General features: G+C 43.8%; 1 protein-coding gene across 2 annotated transcripts in view; it reads right to left on the reverse strand.

Annotated features, from left to right (window-relative positions):
- LOC142044479 (rho GTPase-activating protein 7-like) overlaps nt 1-17270 on the reverse strand; it is a 63769-nt gene that overhangs the window by 1297 nt on the left and 45202 nt on the right. Inside the window, exons 3-12 of one of the 2 annotated variants that reach the window (XM_075057013.1) lie at nt 15215-15286; nt 13618-13699; nt 12108-12171; nt 9555-10912; nt 8922-9092; nt 8193-8352; nt 6610-6808; nt 4660-4879; nt 2688-2802; nt 968-2179 (exon numbers count right to left, since the gene is read on the reverse strand). In XM_075057013.1, the coding sequence (XP_074913114.1) occupies nt 2162-2179; nt 2688-2802; nt 4660-4879; nt 6610-6808; nt 8193-8352; nt 8922-9092; nt 9555-10912; nt 12108-12171; nt 13618-13699; nt 15215-15286 (2459 nt within the window). In that variant the 3' untranslated portion in view covers nt 968-2161. The remainder of the gene's footprint in view (nt 1-967; nt 2180-2687; nt 2803-4659; nt 4880-6609; nt 6809-8192; nt 8353-8921; nt 9093-9554; nt 10913-12107; nt 12172-13617; nt 13700-15214; nt 15287-17270) is intronic. The other variant, XM_075057011.1, reaches the window with a different exon arrangement.

The raw sequence follows: 17270 nt of genomic DNA on the forward strand, positions 1-17270 counted from the left end.
CTCAAAAAAGGGGTGGCTTCTGAGTGCCTCTCAGAGGACAGCAGTGTTAGGCTGCATGCTGGGGGGAGCAGCACCATCAGCTGCCAGCAATGCTGGTGTAGGCAGGCAGGCAGGCAGGCAGCAGTTTTACCTGGAGGCACAGGAAGCCCAGGGGAAGAGCAGCTCAATTAACTATGTTCCCTCAGAGAAAGACACAAGGGAAATGCCTTTCCCTGCAGCAGCAATGTTTTGAATCCCTACAGAGTCGGCAAACCTCTTTGCAGGGTGCATACTGATCTCAGGTAACTGCAAGGCCAGCTACAAGGCAGTGGGCCATGGCTCCTGCCTTTGCTTTGGGATTTGCTGGAAGCTGTGCTGTGCAAGGTAAAGCAGCAGAGAAATGAGGCTTTGCTACCATTGGAGAGTAGGTGTTGCACTTGATTTAGGTGCTTGCTGACATATGCATGTGTGTGCATAGATATGTAGCAATACAAAAAATATGCGTATCTATTTACCTGATGTCCCAGGTTCTTTCCTATATAGACAGTCGGGGGGAAGGCTCGGCTATGACAGCTAGACAGTGCCTAGCACCTATTGTGCACAGATCTGGCACTTAAACAAGCACACGCCTGTGCAAACATGCACTCCTGAGCACTGGCTGAACAATGCCCACAAACAAAACCAGACCTAGCTCTAGTGCCACGCTAGCAGCGCGACAGCCCTATGTGCTGGGGGCTTCACCAACTGCCCAAACCACGTGCTGTGCTACCTGTCCATCTCCTGTGCGTGCACCGGTGCCGTGGCCATGCCCTCCCTCCTCCCAAGGCTGGGCCAGGCACAGGCAGGAGGCCAGGCTCCTCCGGAGCACCCCACCGTGAGGTCAGGGAGCAGCAGGGACCGGCTGCTCTGGGGGGCTGGGATGCTGAGCACAGTCCCATGGGGTAGGGCTGGGCAGCGCCGCAGCAGCCGGAGCCCTGTCCCACCGTACCTGAGGGAGACGCAGGGCAGGCCCGGGAATGGCAGTGGCGACCAACCGAGAGTCCCAGTTGCAGGGGCTGAGGCCAAGCCAGGCAGGGTCAGGTTCGGTGGTGGTAACAGCGTCAGCTGCAGTCCAGCGACGGCCACGGTGACTAGGCAGGGCCAAGCGTCAGAGTCCAGGTCTGGGTCCAGAGCAGCGGGTGCATGTCCAGGCGTGGGCATGGCTGAGGCAGGCCGCCCCGCGGAGCTGCCTGCGGCCCCTCCTCAAGGTCACCAGCAGAAGGGGGACAGCCCTCTCCGGGCAGTCCCTGAGTCTCGGCACCAAATCCTTGCCCTGGCAGGGGGCACACGAGCCAGGGCCCTGGCACCCCTCAGTGAGGGGCAGCCCTACAGCTCACAGGCCTGGCATCAGCAGCACTTCTTGTGAAGCTCCCTGGTCCTAGCAGGAGTGTGCAGGATGGCGGTGGGTCCGAGGGCAGATCAGAGTCCCTGTGGGGCTATTTTGGGGGGACCACACAGCCAGGGATGGGACCAGCTCCCATATTTGCCAGGGCTGACTTGTAGGGTGCAGGGCAGGCATCAGGGCACCCCAAGGGGCCTCAGGGCCAGGCAGAGGGGTTCAGGCCACTGTTGAGGAAATGGGGACCCACGCTTGGGCTGGGGGTGGAGGGGGTTACTTAGGAGCCCTGGACAGGTTGGGGACTGATGCCATGGAGAGATCAGACCCCAGGCTGGGCTGGGCTGGGGGGGGCAGTGGGTGTCACTCAGGAGCAAGGGACTGGCTGGGGGGGGTCAGTGCTGGGGAGAGCCCTGGGGCAGGGCCGTGTGTCAGTTCAGGGGAACCATGGGACAGCGGCCCCGGCCCAGCCGTGGTGCCTGAGCGGAACGTGGGAAGGCCCGAGCTGACTGTCGGGGTGCACCAAGGGCTGGCAGCTCCCGAGGGAAAGGGGCCAGGAGTCAAGTGGGATAACGGGGCTGGCACAGCAGCCACCCAGTCCCACAGTACCTGAGCCAGGCCAGAGGTGGCAGCCAGGGTCAGCCAAGAGTTCAGATCATCAGACACATCCATGGTGATGCGGTCCGAGGTTGTGCCAGGAAGGTGAGTCAGCAAGGGAGGTCAGGATCAGGTCCAGTGACAGCAACCAGGGTCAGCCACAGTCTAGTGATCGCCAGGCAAGTCCATAATGATGAGGAAAGGCCGAGGTCAAGCCGGGAAGTCAGTCTGTGGGTCAAGGTCCAGGTCCAGATTACTGGGGTCCATGGCTATGCACAGGCATGGCTGTCATGCCGGCCAGGCCCCAGCAGCAAAACCTCAACTTCAACCCGCTCCTACAAGAAGGGATAGTCAGCCCTGGCCAGGGCCTCCCTGCAAGAGCGTACGGCAGCCTCTGCCCCACAGGTACTCTCTAAGTTGGCCCTAAGCCCAGGGAGTCAAACCCCCATAGCAGCTGGGGGATGGAGAGGGAAATGGAGAAACGCTCTCACAGCTCTTACAAATAGTTGTGGTAAAATCTGCAATGACATTAATTTTCTCTGTACTGGAGTCAGCAGGACTCACACCTATTACAGGCTCAGAGAAACAGCTGGGCTAGCAGGGACCTCTGCAGGGCTCTGGGCCAAACTGCTGCTCAAAGCAGGCCACCTACACCAGGCTGCTCAGGGCCTTGGCCAGTGTGGGAACACCCCTCACCCCACTCCATGCTTTTGCTTTGCTACAGCAAGTGACATACCTGGAAGAGTCTGTTGCACTCCATTATCATATGGGCCAAGCCCTGCGTTGCTGCCAGGTTCTCACTCAGCTCCCTCTGGTCTGGCTTCCCCAAGCTGCACTTCCTCTGACTAGATCTATGGAGAGGAAAAGGCAAAAGGAAGGCTGTGTGAGCAAGATGCTGTGAACCACAAGTACAACGTGCCCACTCGGCTGGCCTGCCTGGGGGCTGGAAACCAGCAGCTTCAGCAAAAACACACTGTGTTGAAGGACACTTATGTGCCATGTAGGAGCTCGTTACATTACATTACTGCAGCAAGGTCCATAGACAGCATTCCCTCCCAGCACATCCTGAAAGTGCCTGGGGCAGTACTGACCAGTACTAACATATGCCCAAGAAAGGCAACTGAAGGCTTTTTATTCCCCACACACATCATCACACACTTGGCCAAAGACAGCAATGACCCCAAACTGATTTGTGTGTAGCCTTCAAATATCAAGCTCCTTTGATACCCTGCAAAGCCCATGCAGAACCTTTTAAATCCTTTGGCCCGAATCACACCAAACGTTTCAAAAACAGTCCCTGCTTTTAATTCATAATCATTATATGACATCATTAATCCTTGCTTCTGATACTTTTATCTATGTGCATTCCTGCCAAATGGCTTGAAAATTGGGTGGAAGATAAGAGTCCTCAGCCCTGCTCCTCAAAGTCAGACCTGTCAGCTCCTACCCTTTGAAGTTGGAACCCTGCACTATGGCATTAATGCCCAGTTACAAAAAAGCTAAAGCTTCAAAGCATCCCGGCTTCTAAACAGTGACAACAAAGAGAAAACTCAGTTTCTATTCTTGGTCCTAGTATTTCAAAGTAATGTTTATGTAAACCAAAGAGGTACAACGCTCAAAGTATGACTCCCAGGAGCTCAAACACAAGTGCAATCCAGGAAGGACCTGCTGCCACTACAGCTCCATCGCATCCCCACCTGCCCTTGCAATGACCACATGGCTCCCTGGCCACATGCTGGCTCAGCCCAGGGATAACTGGGCAGCCCTAGGCTCTAGTTACGCTTAGGTATTTTCAGATGCTTTGTGCCATTCAAAAGAGAAGTCCTTAGCGTTTTCTGTCCTCTCTGTCCTAATCACAGCCTGCATTATTATCCTGAAAGATGCCAATAGCACATCTGACAGCTTCTGCTTTGGAACTAGTCCTCATCTTTAGGTCCGCATGCGAGGTGATGAACTCCCTACTCTGATGGGTGCATAATGTTTCCATCAAAAAGTCAGCTGTCCTCTTCTACCCTGATACGTGTCTGTCCATAGCAGGAGCATGGAGTAAAGCAAACAGCCCTGCCTCAGGAGACCAGATAAGGCATGAATGCTCTCAGAGATTATTTGTCTACTTTGGCCCAAGGGCACCTTCCTCCCTGCACGTACAAACAGGGGATGTTATGCAACCCAGATACTTATTAAGATAAATTTACAGAATCCCTGTGGCTTGGTTTGGCAGGAACGATCCCCTTATCACCCAGCAGAGCTAGTGCCAGCAACTGCTACAATCTGCCAGATATCTGCAGGGACTTAAAGCTGCACCTGGGTTTAGGTTGCCAGTGCAAGAGCTACATTTTCAATGGCCAGCACCACCTCAATGCAAACTGTGGGCCACATGCCGGGTTCCTGGGCAGCTGGACCTGTGGACAACCGCAAAGAATACAGCAGTCGTGAGGGAGGCAGGCTAGCTCACATGCAGACTAGTCAGGAGCGTGACAAGAGGGCCTTACCATTGTTCTCTACACTGGACAATGAGCTGCTGGATCGTTGCATGCACTGTGGTCAGCTCCTGCTGGACCTGAACAACAGTATTTGAGACAAACCCCAAGATGCATACACTATTTCCCCCTTAAAAGCAGACACTGATCCTAGGCCAGCTACAGAAGACATTGTTCCAGCAAAGAACAGTACGGACAGCAGCAATGCCAGCATTAAGATGCTAATACCTCATGGAGGAGGAGGAACTATCCCTTCTCAAGGTGTTGAGGTGAAACAAAGAAGGTGCAAGACAGACAGCAATGTTGGTTGGGGTCATCTGGTTCTCCTCAACAAAAGCAACCACATCTCGTAGAAAGAACAGGAGGATTTTCAGAGCTTCTCGGTTTTCCTTCGGGAGAAGGAGAATAGCAGCCTGGACAGCCTGAAACTGCTGATCCTTTGGCATGTCTGAAAACAGAAAAAAATGATGAGAATCACATATGACTTGCAGAGGAAGCATCCATCAACAGAATCCCAAGGACATTGAAACTGTAGGTTCATCCATTTTCCTGTGACTCTAGCTCACAACAGACAACACAAAGGCCATTATCACAGTCACATCACTCAAGTACAGTTTTCTCCTGTTGCCTGTCAAGATGCACATTCACACTCAGCGATGCTAGTGCTTGACTTGCAATTTACCTGGAACACCATGCTAATGAACTTATCCTGAACCGGCTCTGGTTACAGTCCAAATAAGGGCTTGTCTCCCCATAAAATATTACTGTGGAATGATACTTTGGAGCAGATAGCTACTTTACTGTCTTTTCCTTTCAGCTTCAGGCATGAAGACAACAGATGCTCTCAGATGATAACTCAATTCAGAGAACAATGTTTTGCCAACAGATTTTAATTCACACTAAAACCCAGTGAGCCTTTGTGCCCAAACAGCTCCTGCAGGAGAGTAGGTATGGTTCATCCTGCCATGCATCCCCCTATCATGAGTATTTCTCCAATTTACACCACTACAGAGGGTAGAAGATCACTTCTCTTTCCCTTCAAGTAGAAGCACATATGTAGAACACACAAAACATGCTTCTTGGTGAAAGCAACACATTTCTTACCTCCAAAAGATAGTAATTTAATCTGGGCACTTGCTCAAGTCACATGTGCCAGAAGGTCAGTGAGTGGAATTCAGTCATTTGCTGTTTCTGCCCCATAACAAGAGACAGGAGATGGACAGTGACCAGGTTATAACAAATGGAAGAAAATGGTTCCACATCCATTGGACATAGGAATTGTGGACCTCCTTACAAAAAGGATTTGTGGATGCAAAAAGAAAACTTGCTTCAAACAAATAAACAAACCGTTTTCAGAAATATTCCTAAAAGCCTGACAGGTTACAAAAAAAACAACCAAACTTTCACAAACGTACACCATACACAGGACAGCAGCTGCTCATTTACTCATGTCGATAAAAGTCACATAAAACATGCTGAAAACCAGTCCACTCAGAAATCTCATACTTTGACTTTCAAAACTTTTTCTCAAAAGGAAGAAACTTGCCTGTAGCAACGTCATCATAAGCCGCTACAGCAAGCTCCTTCCCCAACCCAACTGCTTTTTGAAAGCAAATTCCTTGACGACAAAGTACTGAAGGAGATGGAACATGTTTAAAACTATATTCAATGCTAGATGTCAGCTTCACGTTTCCTTCTTTTTCAGGTTGAGTCTCAAGGATAGTAACAGTGAGAGCACAGGCAGAAAGTTGCTGGCAAGTTTTACAGCAACTGTGCTTGGGCACCTTAATAAAGAAATGTCATCAATCTAACATGACTTTTTGCACAAGGAGCTACTTCATAGCATGAACAAGGGAACTACATTCTTTCTTAATTTTGCATAAGGAAATGACCATTCAAAAACACATTTTAGGAGGGCTGCTATATCACAGGTTATTACACTCATCCTTCAAAGAACAGAAAAGACACAATGTTAGAAAATAGCTGGCCAATAGGATGCAGATGGTGAAGTCCTTAAGTCCAGAGCCACAATGAACTCCTCTCTTCAGAAACATCCTGCCTGTCTTGTCTCCTCTGACTACAAGGGGACATGGCACTAGTTCTAGCCTGGCCACTGCCTTGTACAGATGAACATTAAGATATTCAAGGAACTGGAAAACTATAGCTTTTGCTACCTACATTGGTAGATGTGGAGGAAGGATTCACAGAGCCTGCTAGTAAATATAGGCTCGGGAAGGTCTCGGAAATACTGCTTCACCATATCTGCCACATCAAATGCTGACTGCCCTTCGTAACATACGTTGTTTGGGTTGGTTTCATTCATTTCTCTTAAAGACAGAATCCTGGATTTAACACCAGATTTTCGGAACAGGCCAACCTGTGGGTATAAGAAAATATTAAAGAAAGACAAAAAAAGGAGCCATCAGGAATCAAATCTCTGACAAATAATTGATCCTTCACTTTCCTTTTGTTGGCTAAGACCCTGTGGTAGTGGGATCTAACACCAAAATATTTTGGTATCATTAGAAGCAGGACAGATATTCCTCCCATGAAGGCAAACCATGAGTGATGCCAACAGAACCAGCTGTGAAAGATATACTAATTTTCATGTTTGTTTGCTTTTTAGTTGATGCAAAATTACTCTTTTCGACTTTTAAAATCATTACTATTGACATCTGGAAGTTTGTGTGAGCAGGCTATGTTCACACATTAGAACTGCAAGTTACTAATACACCAACATGTGTTCATCCAAAAGCAGATGTACATCAATGCCCATATTGGAGCAAAGAAACTCAGACTGTGAGATCCACATGGTTCAGGTTTAACATCTGTCATGTCTGACACGTCTAATACATCTGCAGGTTGGCAAAGGGCAACTGCCATTCTGAGGGAAACTTAGATTTAGAAGTTGCCCATGAACTCAACCTCAACAAAGCTTCTGCTGAAAGTTTCACTGTGTGCCACTGAGAGAATATTTACATTCATCAGTTTATTTGTATTAACTGAATAGATACCACAACCTCAAAATGAAACACACTGTCTTCAGAAGAAACTGACTGCTCACACTCAAGTATGTGCCACCAAACTGCATTGTAACTTCACAGGACACACACATTTTTGTACTGCAGCATGACATTACACACCTATACAATTGCAAAGCACAGAAAAGTCCTTTCTTTAACATGTCTTATGTCACAGGGTCTCCCATTTCTGCAACTATCCTACAGAAATAGCATATGCAACACACACTTTCATTGCCATGCACACATCTCCACTTAGTGGATAAATACAGATTTGAGCTCCAGAAAAAGATGTTACAGGAACTGCTCTAATATGTTTTACCTCTGCTTAGTGGCACATTTCAGCTGAAACAAGATTAATTATCACATTAGCTCTGACACTTAGCAGCAACCACAGAACAGAGGGAATAACGACATTGTGTGGTAGATTTACTTCCTAAGGGAGCAGAGACATGCTACCTCACCAGGAGAAGACAGCTTGACTGCCTGCACCAAGAGAACTGACTGCAGATGCTTTCAGTGAAGCAAGGCACAAAAATACAACACAGGATGAAAGATATTCCCGGAAGGAAACAGCATTGGCACTTCCTTGCAGGCCACCTGCTCAGACCTACACCCTTCTGCCTATTCAGAGCCTTAGGAGGCAAGAAAGTCCCTCACAAAAGCTGGAAGCAGAGACTGGTTCCCTGGAGCAGATCTGTTTATAGAACAGAGCTGCTCTGGGCTGCCTCAAGTTCATACCTGGTCAAGAAAGTGGCTTCTTAAATAGTCCAGTGCTTGCAGTATGCCATTAGGCAGTGGGTGGCTTGTTCGCTGAACATTCAGAAGTAAAGGAACCCCAAACACATTTTTGTCCTTGTAGTCAGAGGCTTTTATTTTTTTAATGAACTTTGGTATAGTCCTGAAAACAAAAACCAGTGCATGCAACTTATTAGCTCTCCAGCACAGTTCCACTTGCTACTTTAGTTACAGGCATGGGAAAGGATTTAGTTATACTTGCCACAACCCCAAATTCTGCCGCATACCTGTACACATAGCATCATAAGATAGAGAGAAAATCATTAAGGTGCTAAACTGATACTTCTAAGTCCTCTGAGTGACTGACTTTGTCATTGTTTTAGTTCAAACAGGGACTTGATGCTGAAGAGATGGATTCTCAGCCCAGCCAGCTCTCCCCTCAGGTCCTGCAATCTGTGAAGGACCTCTGACAAAGCCCTGCAAATGGGCAAATTCAGAGAGAAACTATAACGTGCTTTAATATCAGTAACATGACCACCAGTGAGGAGCAAAAGTGCAGTCTATAGCAGAGGAAATCCTGGAGCCATTGAAATAACTGTGAAACTGCCAGCGATTTAACAGGATGAAATTCCTCATCTTGGACAGGTGTAATCTAGGCAGACAAGGAAATTCCCCTGCTTACATCAAATCCTCTCTCTCCAACACAGGTTGCTTTAATATTAGACAACTTACCAGTTCCAGCCCTGCTTACTGGAAGGGGAATATCTGTCCATTAAAGCAGTGAGTTTCAACAAAGCCAGCTTTTGTGTCCGGGCTAGCTGGGCAGCTGACTGTCTATCAGTCTGGATGGAATGGCTTTCCAAGTTCTCACTCTCTCCCACAGACCAGTGTTGCTTCCCATGCCTATGGGATAAATATTGTTTAAGCTTAGGAGTATTTCCATTGTCCTTGTTAGTCTTCTGTCTGCATCTGTGAAGCACCTAAGACTCTAAATGACCTGCAGTTCCTGAACACCATATGGTTAGTTGCATTTAAACAAGGTACTTCTCATCCAGGAGGTACTCTGGCAATATAAAATAATTCAGTAAGAAATACAGCAAGCTAGCCATAAAGTCTGATTCCAAATGTCTAAGTGCTCATGCAGATCATGACCACCCTACTTTCAACAGAGGTCAGAGCAGATGTAGATACCAGAATGCCTACAGACCAGCAATACCTGGCACCAGCACTGCAGACCCTGCTACCCAGAACAGTCTTACTTAAGGATACTTTATTCTGGAAAAGCAATTACATTTTGAGTGGAGAGAATCAATGGGGAAAGGTTCCCAAGGGGCAGTCAACTAGGGAAACCCAAGGATGGCTGACCTGTTGATCTTCTTAGAGTCTGTCACATATGCCAGGTCTGCAGAACTGATCTCCTTGCCCAGTTCACAGCTGCTCTCTCCCTCAGTGGTTGGGAGGTCTGCTCTCTTATCTTCTGAGCCCTCTGTTTCAAGACAGATTTCCTTAGGTGAGGATGGATACAAAGAGGTCAAGTCACTGGCAAAGTCCAAATCTCCATCATCAGAGAACTTCTTTGTCCACTGATCAACCAACTTTTTGAGACCATTGACATCTTCTATGACGTTGTTCAGTTCTGAAAAAACATCATCATCACCAACTTGTGCTGCCTCCAAATTATCAAGTTCAACACTGGGCATGTTGTCATATACACTTAGTCTGTTATCTGTGCACGAAAGGGGATTCCTGGGGTCTTTGGAGTCCTTGGAACTGCTTCTGCTCCGGCTCCTCCTGCACCCATGAAAACTCCCAGTTCTCCAGTTGATGGAAGAGTTGTCTACTGGAGACAGGGAGCTGTTTGTAAGTGCTTTGGGGAAAGTGCCAGGTTTATGGCCTTGTGGTATTTGAAACATCTGGTTCATTCGTAACGTCATGTCATTTTTTAGGTTTTGCTGAGATAGATCATCCCACAGCAAGAGCTTGCTAGAATCCAAGTCCTCTGCATACACCCCCCTTCCTCCACAGTGGCTTCGTGGTTTTATAACAGGACTTGGAGTGCTCACTGTGCTGCTATTTTCAGACTGATTGCTGCTATTGCAACTCTGGGGAGAAAAGGAAGAATTGTTCTTTGTTTGGGTGCTAGAGAGGTCAGAAATATTTACACAGTTCAGCATCTTCATCTTTTCTTCATTAAGTCCTTCTAGAAGAACAGGTTCACTTATTATGGGTTTGGCCTTTGAGTGACCACTCCTTAAGTTGCAGCTCCTTAAGTGCAACTTCTCCATTTTCTTTAGAAGGCTCTTCCTCTTTTTATATGGTGACTTATCCAAAAGCTTCTCTTCACTGGTGATATTTAAAAATTCACTGCAGGGAGGAGAACAACTAAATGTAGAGTCCAGTGAAGCCACCTTAATTGAAGAACATCTTGAGGAACTCGTGCTGGTTTCCACATCTTCAAAAGGTTTTGGGAAGCTAACAATGTCACTGTCACCACTGCTAGCACTGTGAATTGAGGACACATCATGTTTCTCGCCATGATCCAGAAAGATAGCATCCTCGTTGATGATGCTCTTTAGTATTGGACTGCCTGGGACTGATGCACTAGCACCTTCCTCTCCTGGAAAACCTTCTAGGCTCTCGATACGAGACCATCTCTGACTGCATCTCTCATAAGCCCATTTGTTACTTATGGCACAAGGTTCATCATCTTCAGAGTCATCACTCTTAGAAGGAAAAAAAAAAAAGTACAGTTCAAGGGCAAAGTTTGGCAAACTTTAAATTATGAAAAAATGTAACAAAAAAGGAGACTTAAATTTTCTGCCTTCCTCCAGAACCCCCAAGACCAACAAATGGAAATGTAACCATTCAGTTACTGATGGTCTGCCCTGAGTTCTGTTCTGTTTGTTGAAAAACAAGCTGACAAATTACTCCCAAGCATGCTGACAAATCTGGTAAGTTTACCATAGGAAGAGATGATAGATATGATCTGAGGATGAAAAATTCTGGTTTGCAGCAAATCCAAAGGTTCTGAAAGGTAATTGTATTGGTTTTACATGGCCTTTCCTAAAGCCAAACAAATCAAACATTCTTTCACGCTTCTGTGACCAAAATTCATCCATTTTCAGGTAAAGAAGTATTTAGCTGTGGGACTGGCAGCATCAATATCTGGTGTACCCTCCTGGAGACCTCAGCCTCACCACCCATTTGCCCCAGGTGCTCCACTTGCTGTACTGTCTCCATGCCAAGTGAGTGCGTGGCCAGCAAACTGTTAGAGAGACGGAAATGACCTTTCCAAAAAAGTAGACATTTTTCCAAAAGATGACATTATTTTTTGGCTAGTCCTGCAGTTAATCCATGGTACCTAAGAGACTTTATAATCCTGATGTTAACTAGCCAAGATGTGGCTATAACTCTGTGTCAGCTACTGTACTTTTTTGCAGGAAAGGACAAAGCTATCACAGCTAAAACCTATCCAGCTTCTATTGGCTGGACATTTAACATTAGCTGACACTATTTGGATTGTCCATTTTAATTTCTTATCCTTCGTTTAGTCAATAAGAGTGAAATTTCACTTTCAGGCCTTAAATAAGATGTGAAACTACTTAGGAAAGACACGCTGAGGTGGGGCCTTGGTGCAAAAATTGGACAGTAATGTGTGTCAAATTATTTTTAAAAACCATTTCAAAACCCATCCCTAACCTACCATACAAAGTTACAAAATGAACATTACGTAACTTCAATCTCCATCACTATGTTTTTCAGCAGAAAATGCAAATGGAAGAGCTTTACAGGATGGAAGAGAATAGAAAGAAAAGTTCAGAAATTGCTAATCCCTCATACACCTTTTAAAAATAGGGGTTTGATATAATAGCTAAGCACATTTTTAATGAGAAAATTAACTATATTTTACAAACATACCCGTTTCCTCTGACGGCTTATTTCCACTTTCACTGATGCACACTTGTTCAATGTGTTCAACCGTCTAGGGTATAAGAAAAAAGACAGAAGTTTTAAATTTAAACTATTTTATTTCTTGTTAACAAACATGCACCAAATTAGTTGTGAACTTCTACCATGGAGTCTTCATTATTGGCATCAAAGACTGACATTCTGTTAGAGGTTCTCTATACATTTTGCCAAAATCAGCGCCAACTAACAACCCCATGATGTTCACAATTCCAGTTCTGCCATCTTAAAATTAGAGAAGAGGACCATAATTAATCAGTTGATTTAAAATCATATGATGAGCTTTAACGATTGTGAAAAACTGTACATTGATGTAAGATTTTGAAAATGAAAGAAACCCTAAGTGGCTTTCTTAAAAGAATAAAAAAAAAAAAAAACATAAAAGACATTACCTTGTGTCCTTAGGACTTTATTATCTATCATTTTAATTAAAACTTGCGGAATCAATAAGGCTCAAAACTCGTCAGTCACTTTTAACTGTCAAACAAATATGTGGTATCAACAGGGAGGCACATTGACTGCCTTCAAGGAACACTCAGGATAGAAGTCATATCAAGAAACAAAATATATCCAAAGTTCTCTAATACCTGCTGTGCATTAGAGATGTATACGCAAACAACTCCTGTTGGTGCTCCTGTTACAAGCAGAATTTGAATTCAGGTGACCTAACAATACAGAAAAGGACCAAACCACTTTGCCAGAAGAGGAACTTTCCAGTCCCTTAAGAGTTAGACGTTCTTATTGCATCCCTCGGATCGGACGAGCAGTATAGCATGGATAATCCGGAGTTCACTTCAGCTGCTAAACATTCTCATAATGAGAAGGCTTCAATAGCTGCAGTAAGTAAAGTAGAATGCCTCTATGCTATCCTTGCACTCTTACATGGGGAAAAGTCCAAAGAGCAATGAGTTTGACTTTGTACCTACGATGCAATTTCACTTGTGTGCTGTGAACAGCTGTGGCAAAACTATAATTTCAAATCAATACCTTTGCTTCTTACTCAAAAAAATATTCAGGATAATGAAACAGAAAACGTATCTCTTGCGCAGATTGGTTTTGCTGTTTATCTCCTGGAACGGCTCTGGGGAAGATAACTAGTCAGAGGAAATCCCTGCACTCTGTAATATGCAATTCTGAAGAGCAAACTGTCATGCTACTACATGCTTGCAGGGAACTGATTATTCTTTCTCAGCTTGCAGACATTTCACATTACCAAAAAGACAGATTTGATGCTTAGTGTAACATCACTGAGACCTTGGCTGAAGAAGACATGCTTACTTTACCTTTTAAATTCTTAAAACAACCAACTTCAGTGGTACTAAAGTATGTGCTTAAGTGATTTCCTTAAGTCACAGCATTGGTGACTTTTTTAGTCTCTGACAAAAACCAAGGCATGAAAAGATGAATGACAAATAACTATGGAGCCTGGAGGTATTAAAGATGATACATAATAAATGTTTACCTGAATAGTGATTCAATCGCATCTCCATCTAAAAATTCATGATCTTTCCTTACAGTTTTTACATCAATAGGAAACTGCATATCTGTAAAGAAAGAAGCTGAATCTGAAATCTGAGTTATAATTGCAAAGACTTTGAATTTTGCAACATATTTATCATAGGTAAAATAAATCTAAATCTATTTCTACAACCACATCATCACACAAATGTCCTTCAAGTAAGTGAGGATTAGTTCCTTAGATCAAGTGGCAGAATAAATGTAGGTATCTGCTTGCTGTTATTAGTTACAGGTAGACAAGCATTTGCTGCATTTTGGGAGCTTGCAGTGGCTAAGTACTATAGCCAAAAAATGCAAAATTAAAGTTTTGCTTTGGTTAGGTTCTCTCCACCTTCTGCCTTCAAGTACAGTATAAAACTACGAGTATTTTACATGAGCTTTTGCTGAAGGTAAGGTACTATGCAGCACGCGACATATGGTCTTTGAGGTGTAGCGAGCATGACACATCATGCCATGCTTGAAGCTAATCGACACACCAGCTGAAGAGTTCAACGTTTCAGCTTTAGAGATTTAGCCTTGCAGGTGAGGAAACCAGTGAGACCTATCAGTATTTTCTTGGCTTACTTTTTAAGCTTAATTTACCTAGTCAAGACACTGCATAAACAGCAAGGTAATTTTTCCAGAAGCATGATAATGTACATTTCCAACAAACTGTAAGATTGACAGCTTATATAATAAAATCTACTGTAGTCAAACAGGAAGCATTTCCATGAGACATCATGTTTCATAGTATACAGCTTTCAAATTTGGCTCTATTGCTTGACTTCCAATTTTTAATTTTGCAATGAACAGGGGAGGTGGAAATGAGAGCAGGCAGAATTTACCATTAGTTCTTTTAACTGTAGTTCTTTGATAAAATCTCTCTTAAAAATAGACTAGCTTTTGTTACATTCAATGTTTGTAACAATAAACGTATTTTAAAGAAGAACAGTTTTAAGGTATAAGCACAAATGTTGTCTGAAAATTATACAAGTTCTCAACAAATACGTATCTCCCCCCCAGGTAATAAGCACTCTTTGTAGCGTTAACAACATGAAAACATGCTGAAATTACACTGTTTGACTAGCTGGCTGCTTCTGAATATATGTTTTAAAAACTTATGATTGCAAGATGATTTTTCCAACACTCTTTTTCAAAACACCAATAAAACAATCTTGCTCAAGAGCACAGGCTGGAGAGCGTTAGATGAGTTTTGGTTGCAACCAGTGAGTCGGAAAAAAACCCCAACACTCCAAGGAAAAGAGCCTGAGAAAATTATAAGCAACTAAAAATCGCAAAAGCAGAAAATTGACTGAGTTACAGTCTAACAATAACCAGGAAAGATTTAGTCCTTTACAGAATTCTACTGAGTCCATGCTAACCTAATTACGATGTCACTTCTGCAAGAACACGCTCCATGTTAGTATTTTTCTACAGGTTTGCATGAAGATATTACAGAATTTGGAAGTGCTTCCATCAAAAGTGTCGGGTTCTCAAATATTTATGTAAACAATTCTACTTGACTTCAGTGTCAGCTGCTTGACAAGTCTTTGGGATCATACCTTCAAATAGCTGAGCATACTGGGGAAAACCGGCAGCTCTCAGCCAGTCACAGGCTTCTCTGGCTTCAATTTCTGCAATGAGAACATAAAATTGTTCACTTACAGCACTCACAAGCGTTGGTGCTTTCGCAACATAAGCAAGCTAATTTTATCTGGTGGATTCTCAGAGGATCTTGTATATGAACGTTTTGTTGATATATTACTAAAAAGAAAGAAATTCTTGTATCCAATGTACTTACGCGTACGTAGCTCTGGAGTAGTCATTCCAACATAGGATAGACAGCAAACATATGAGAGTCTAGATATAAGCACATACTTGAGACGTCATACATTGGTGTACACCAACTACCCCTGAGATTTGGACAGTGAAGCATCTGTTATATGTCGAAATAAGTCACCAGAAAAGGGTATATGATACACATGTCTACGCCTTTGCACAGCAAAGCCCATTCATGCATTCCAGTTCTGAGAGATGGTGATAAGACACAAACAAATCCTATAAATAAACTTAAAATGCTATCACGACATTAGTAACACTGGACACAGCCTAAGCATTCCCAGAACAAGAGTTCTCAGGAGTACCTGTTGCTAGGGTCTATCAATATTTATTTCCTTGCCAACTACCCACGCAACTTGGCAGTCACTTCAGCACAGCAGATGTCAAGAATTAACTGCTCATTTTGTGACAATTCATAAAGCCCTATGGCCAATACTGTAACATTCCCATAGGAGCAAGAGCAGAATATAACTTCACAGAATCACAGAACACTCACCAGATTCCTCAAAAACATAAACATGTTTAGCATGAGTACATCCCAGCAGGCTCTAAACTCTGCAAATACTAGCAATTACTGGGTCTCCTGAAGAGGAGAGGATTGCCATACTACACATTTTGTATGTCTGCATGTACTCCCGCACATGTTAACACATACACCAAACAAAAGGCAAAGACTCCTTCGAAAGAAACGTTTTTAAACTACCTTAAAATGAAGCATGCTCAGTAGAGAGAAATGTTTTTAAAGCACCTTAAAATGTAGCTAGGCTGGAGGAACAGACCTGTTTCTTAAAACTATTTTCTTTACACATACACTCAAAGATTAGGATTCCAAGGCACTTCACATATATACCTATACAAATTCACTGGTTGCTTTGCTCTAACTTCTCAGTTGTAAGTCATCAGTGCAACAGACTGAAGAAACTCATCAAAAATCTTACAGAACTTCCATGATTTTATTATTCTTCTGCTAAACTTTAAATTATTTCCATTATCACTTGATTAATTTGGACAATGCCATCCATAACAAATGCTTTCCTGCACAAAACTCTGTGGCTTTTTCATCTGAGAATAAAGCGATACCACAGGATGATAAGGATACTTCTACATAAAACAGATGCATGACTCTTTTTTTTTTTTTTTTTTCAAACTGCAGAACAGAAACTAATTTCTTCCACAATAGCCTGTATACACTATGCCTACATTTATTACTATACTTAGTGCCACAATTTATCATAATCTTTATCATAACACAGCATTTACTGAATACCAAGACAGGGGACTGATAAAACACAAGCATTGTACTCACAGAGCAAAATAGGAATGAAAAAAATCTGTAGAAAAGAGCCAGGAGGATGACCGGTCTAACACTAAAAGTCTTCACAAAGACAAAGTGATTTTCACTTAGAAAAACCCAATAGACTCATTCAACCAGCTCAGCTGTGGAGAAACTATAGCTGTCCTCATTCCAGACCTCACTTCAAACTAGCCAACTTGAGCCTGTGCACAGCTTCCCTGAGCTCAGGCAGGAGAGTGACTGTGTAGGGGTTGAAGCTTCCCCAGTTCCCAACACATTAGAAGTACAACTTTATTTTTAGAGCTAACCAAGCCATGAACAGTGATGCAAATAAGAACAGGCTAGAAAATATTTTGCAACTAGTGATGACATTTTCAGTGTATATGACTGAAAATAAAATGGCATAGAGGTGTTTCTTCCATAAGACAAGAACAGGAGTTGGGCGAATTTTCTTTGCTGATGTAAATCTTCAGGCCTTTTAACAT

This window comes from Buteo buteo, chromosome 24, assembly GCF_964188355.1.
Source record: "Buteo buteo chromosome 24, bButBut1.hap1.1, whole genome shotgun sequence".
In the NCBI taxonomy this organism is placed as follows: domain Eukaryota; kingdom Metazoa; phylum Chordata; class Aves; order Accipitriformes; family Accipitridae; genus Buteo; species Buteo buteo.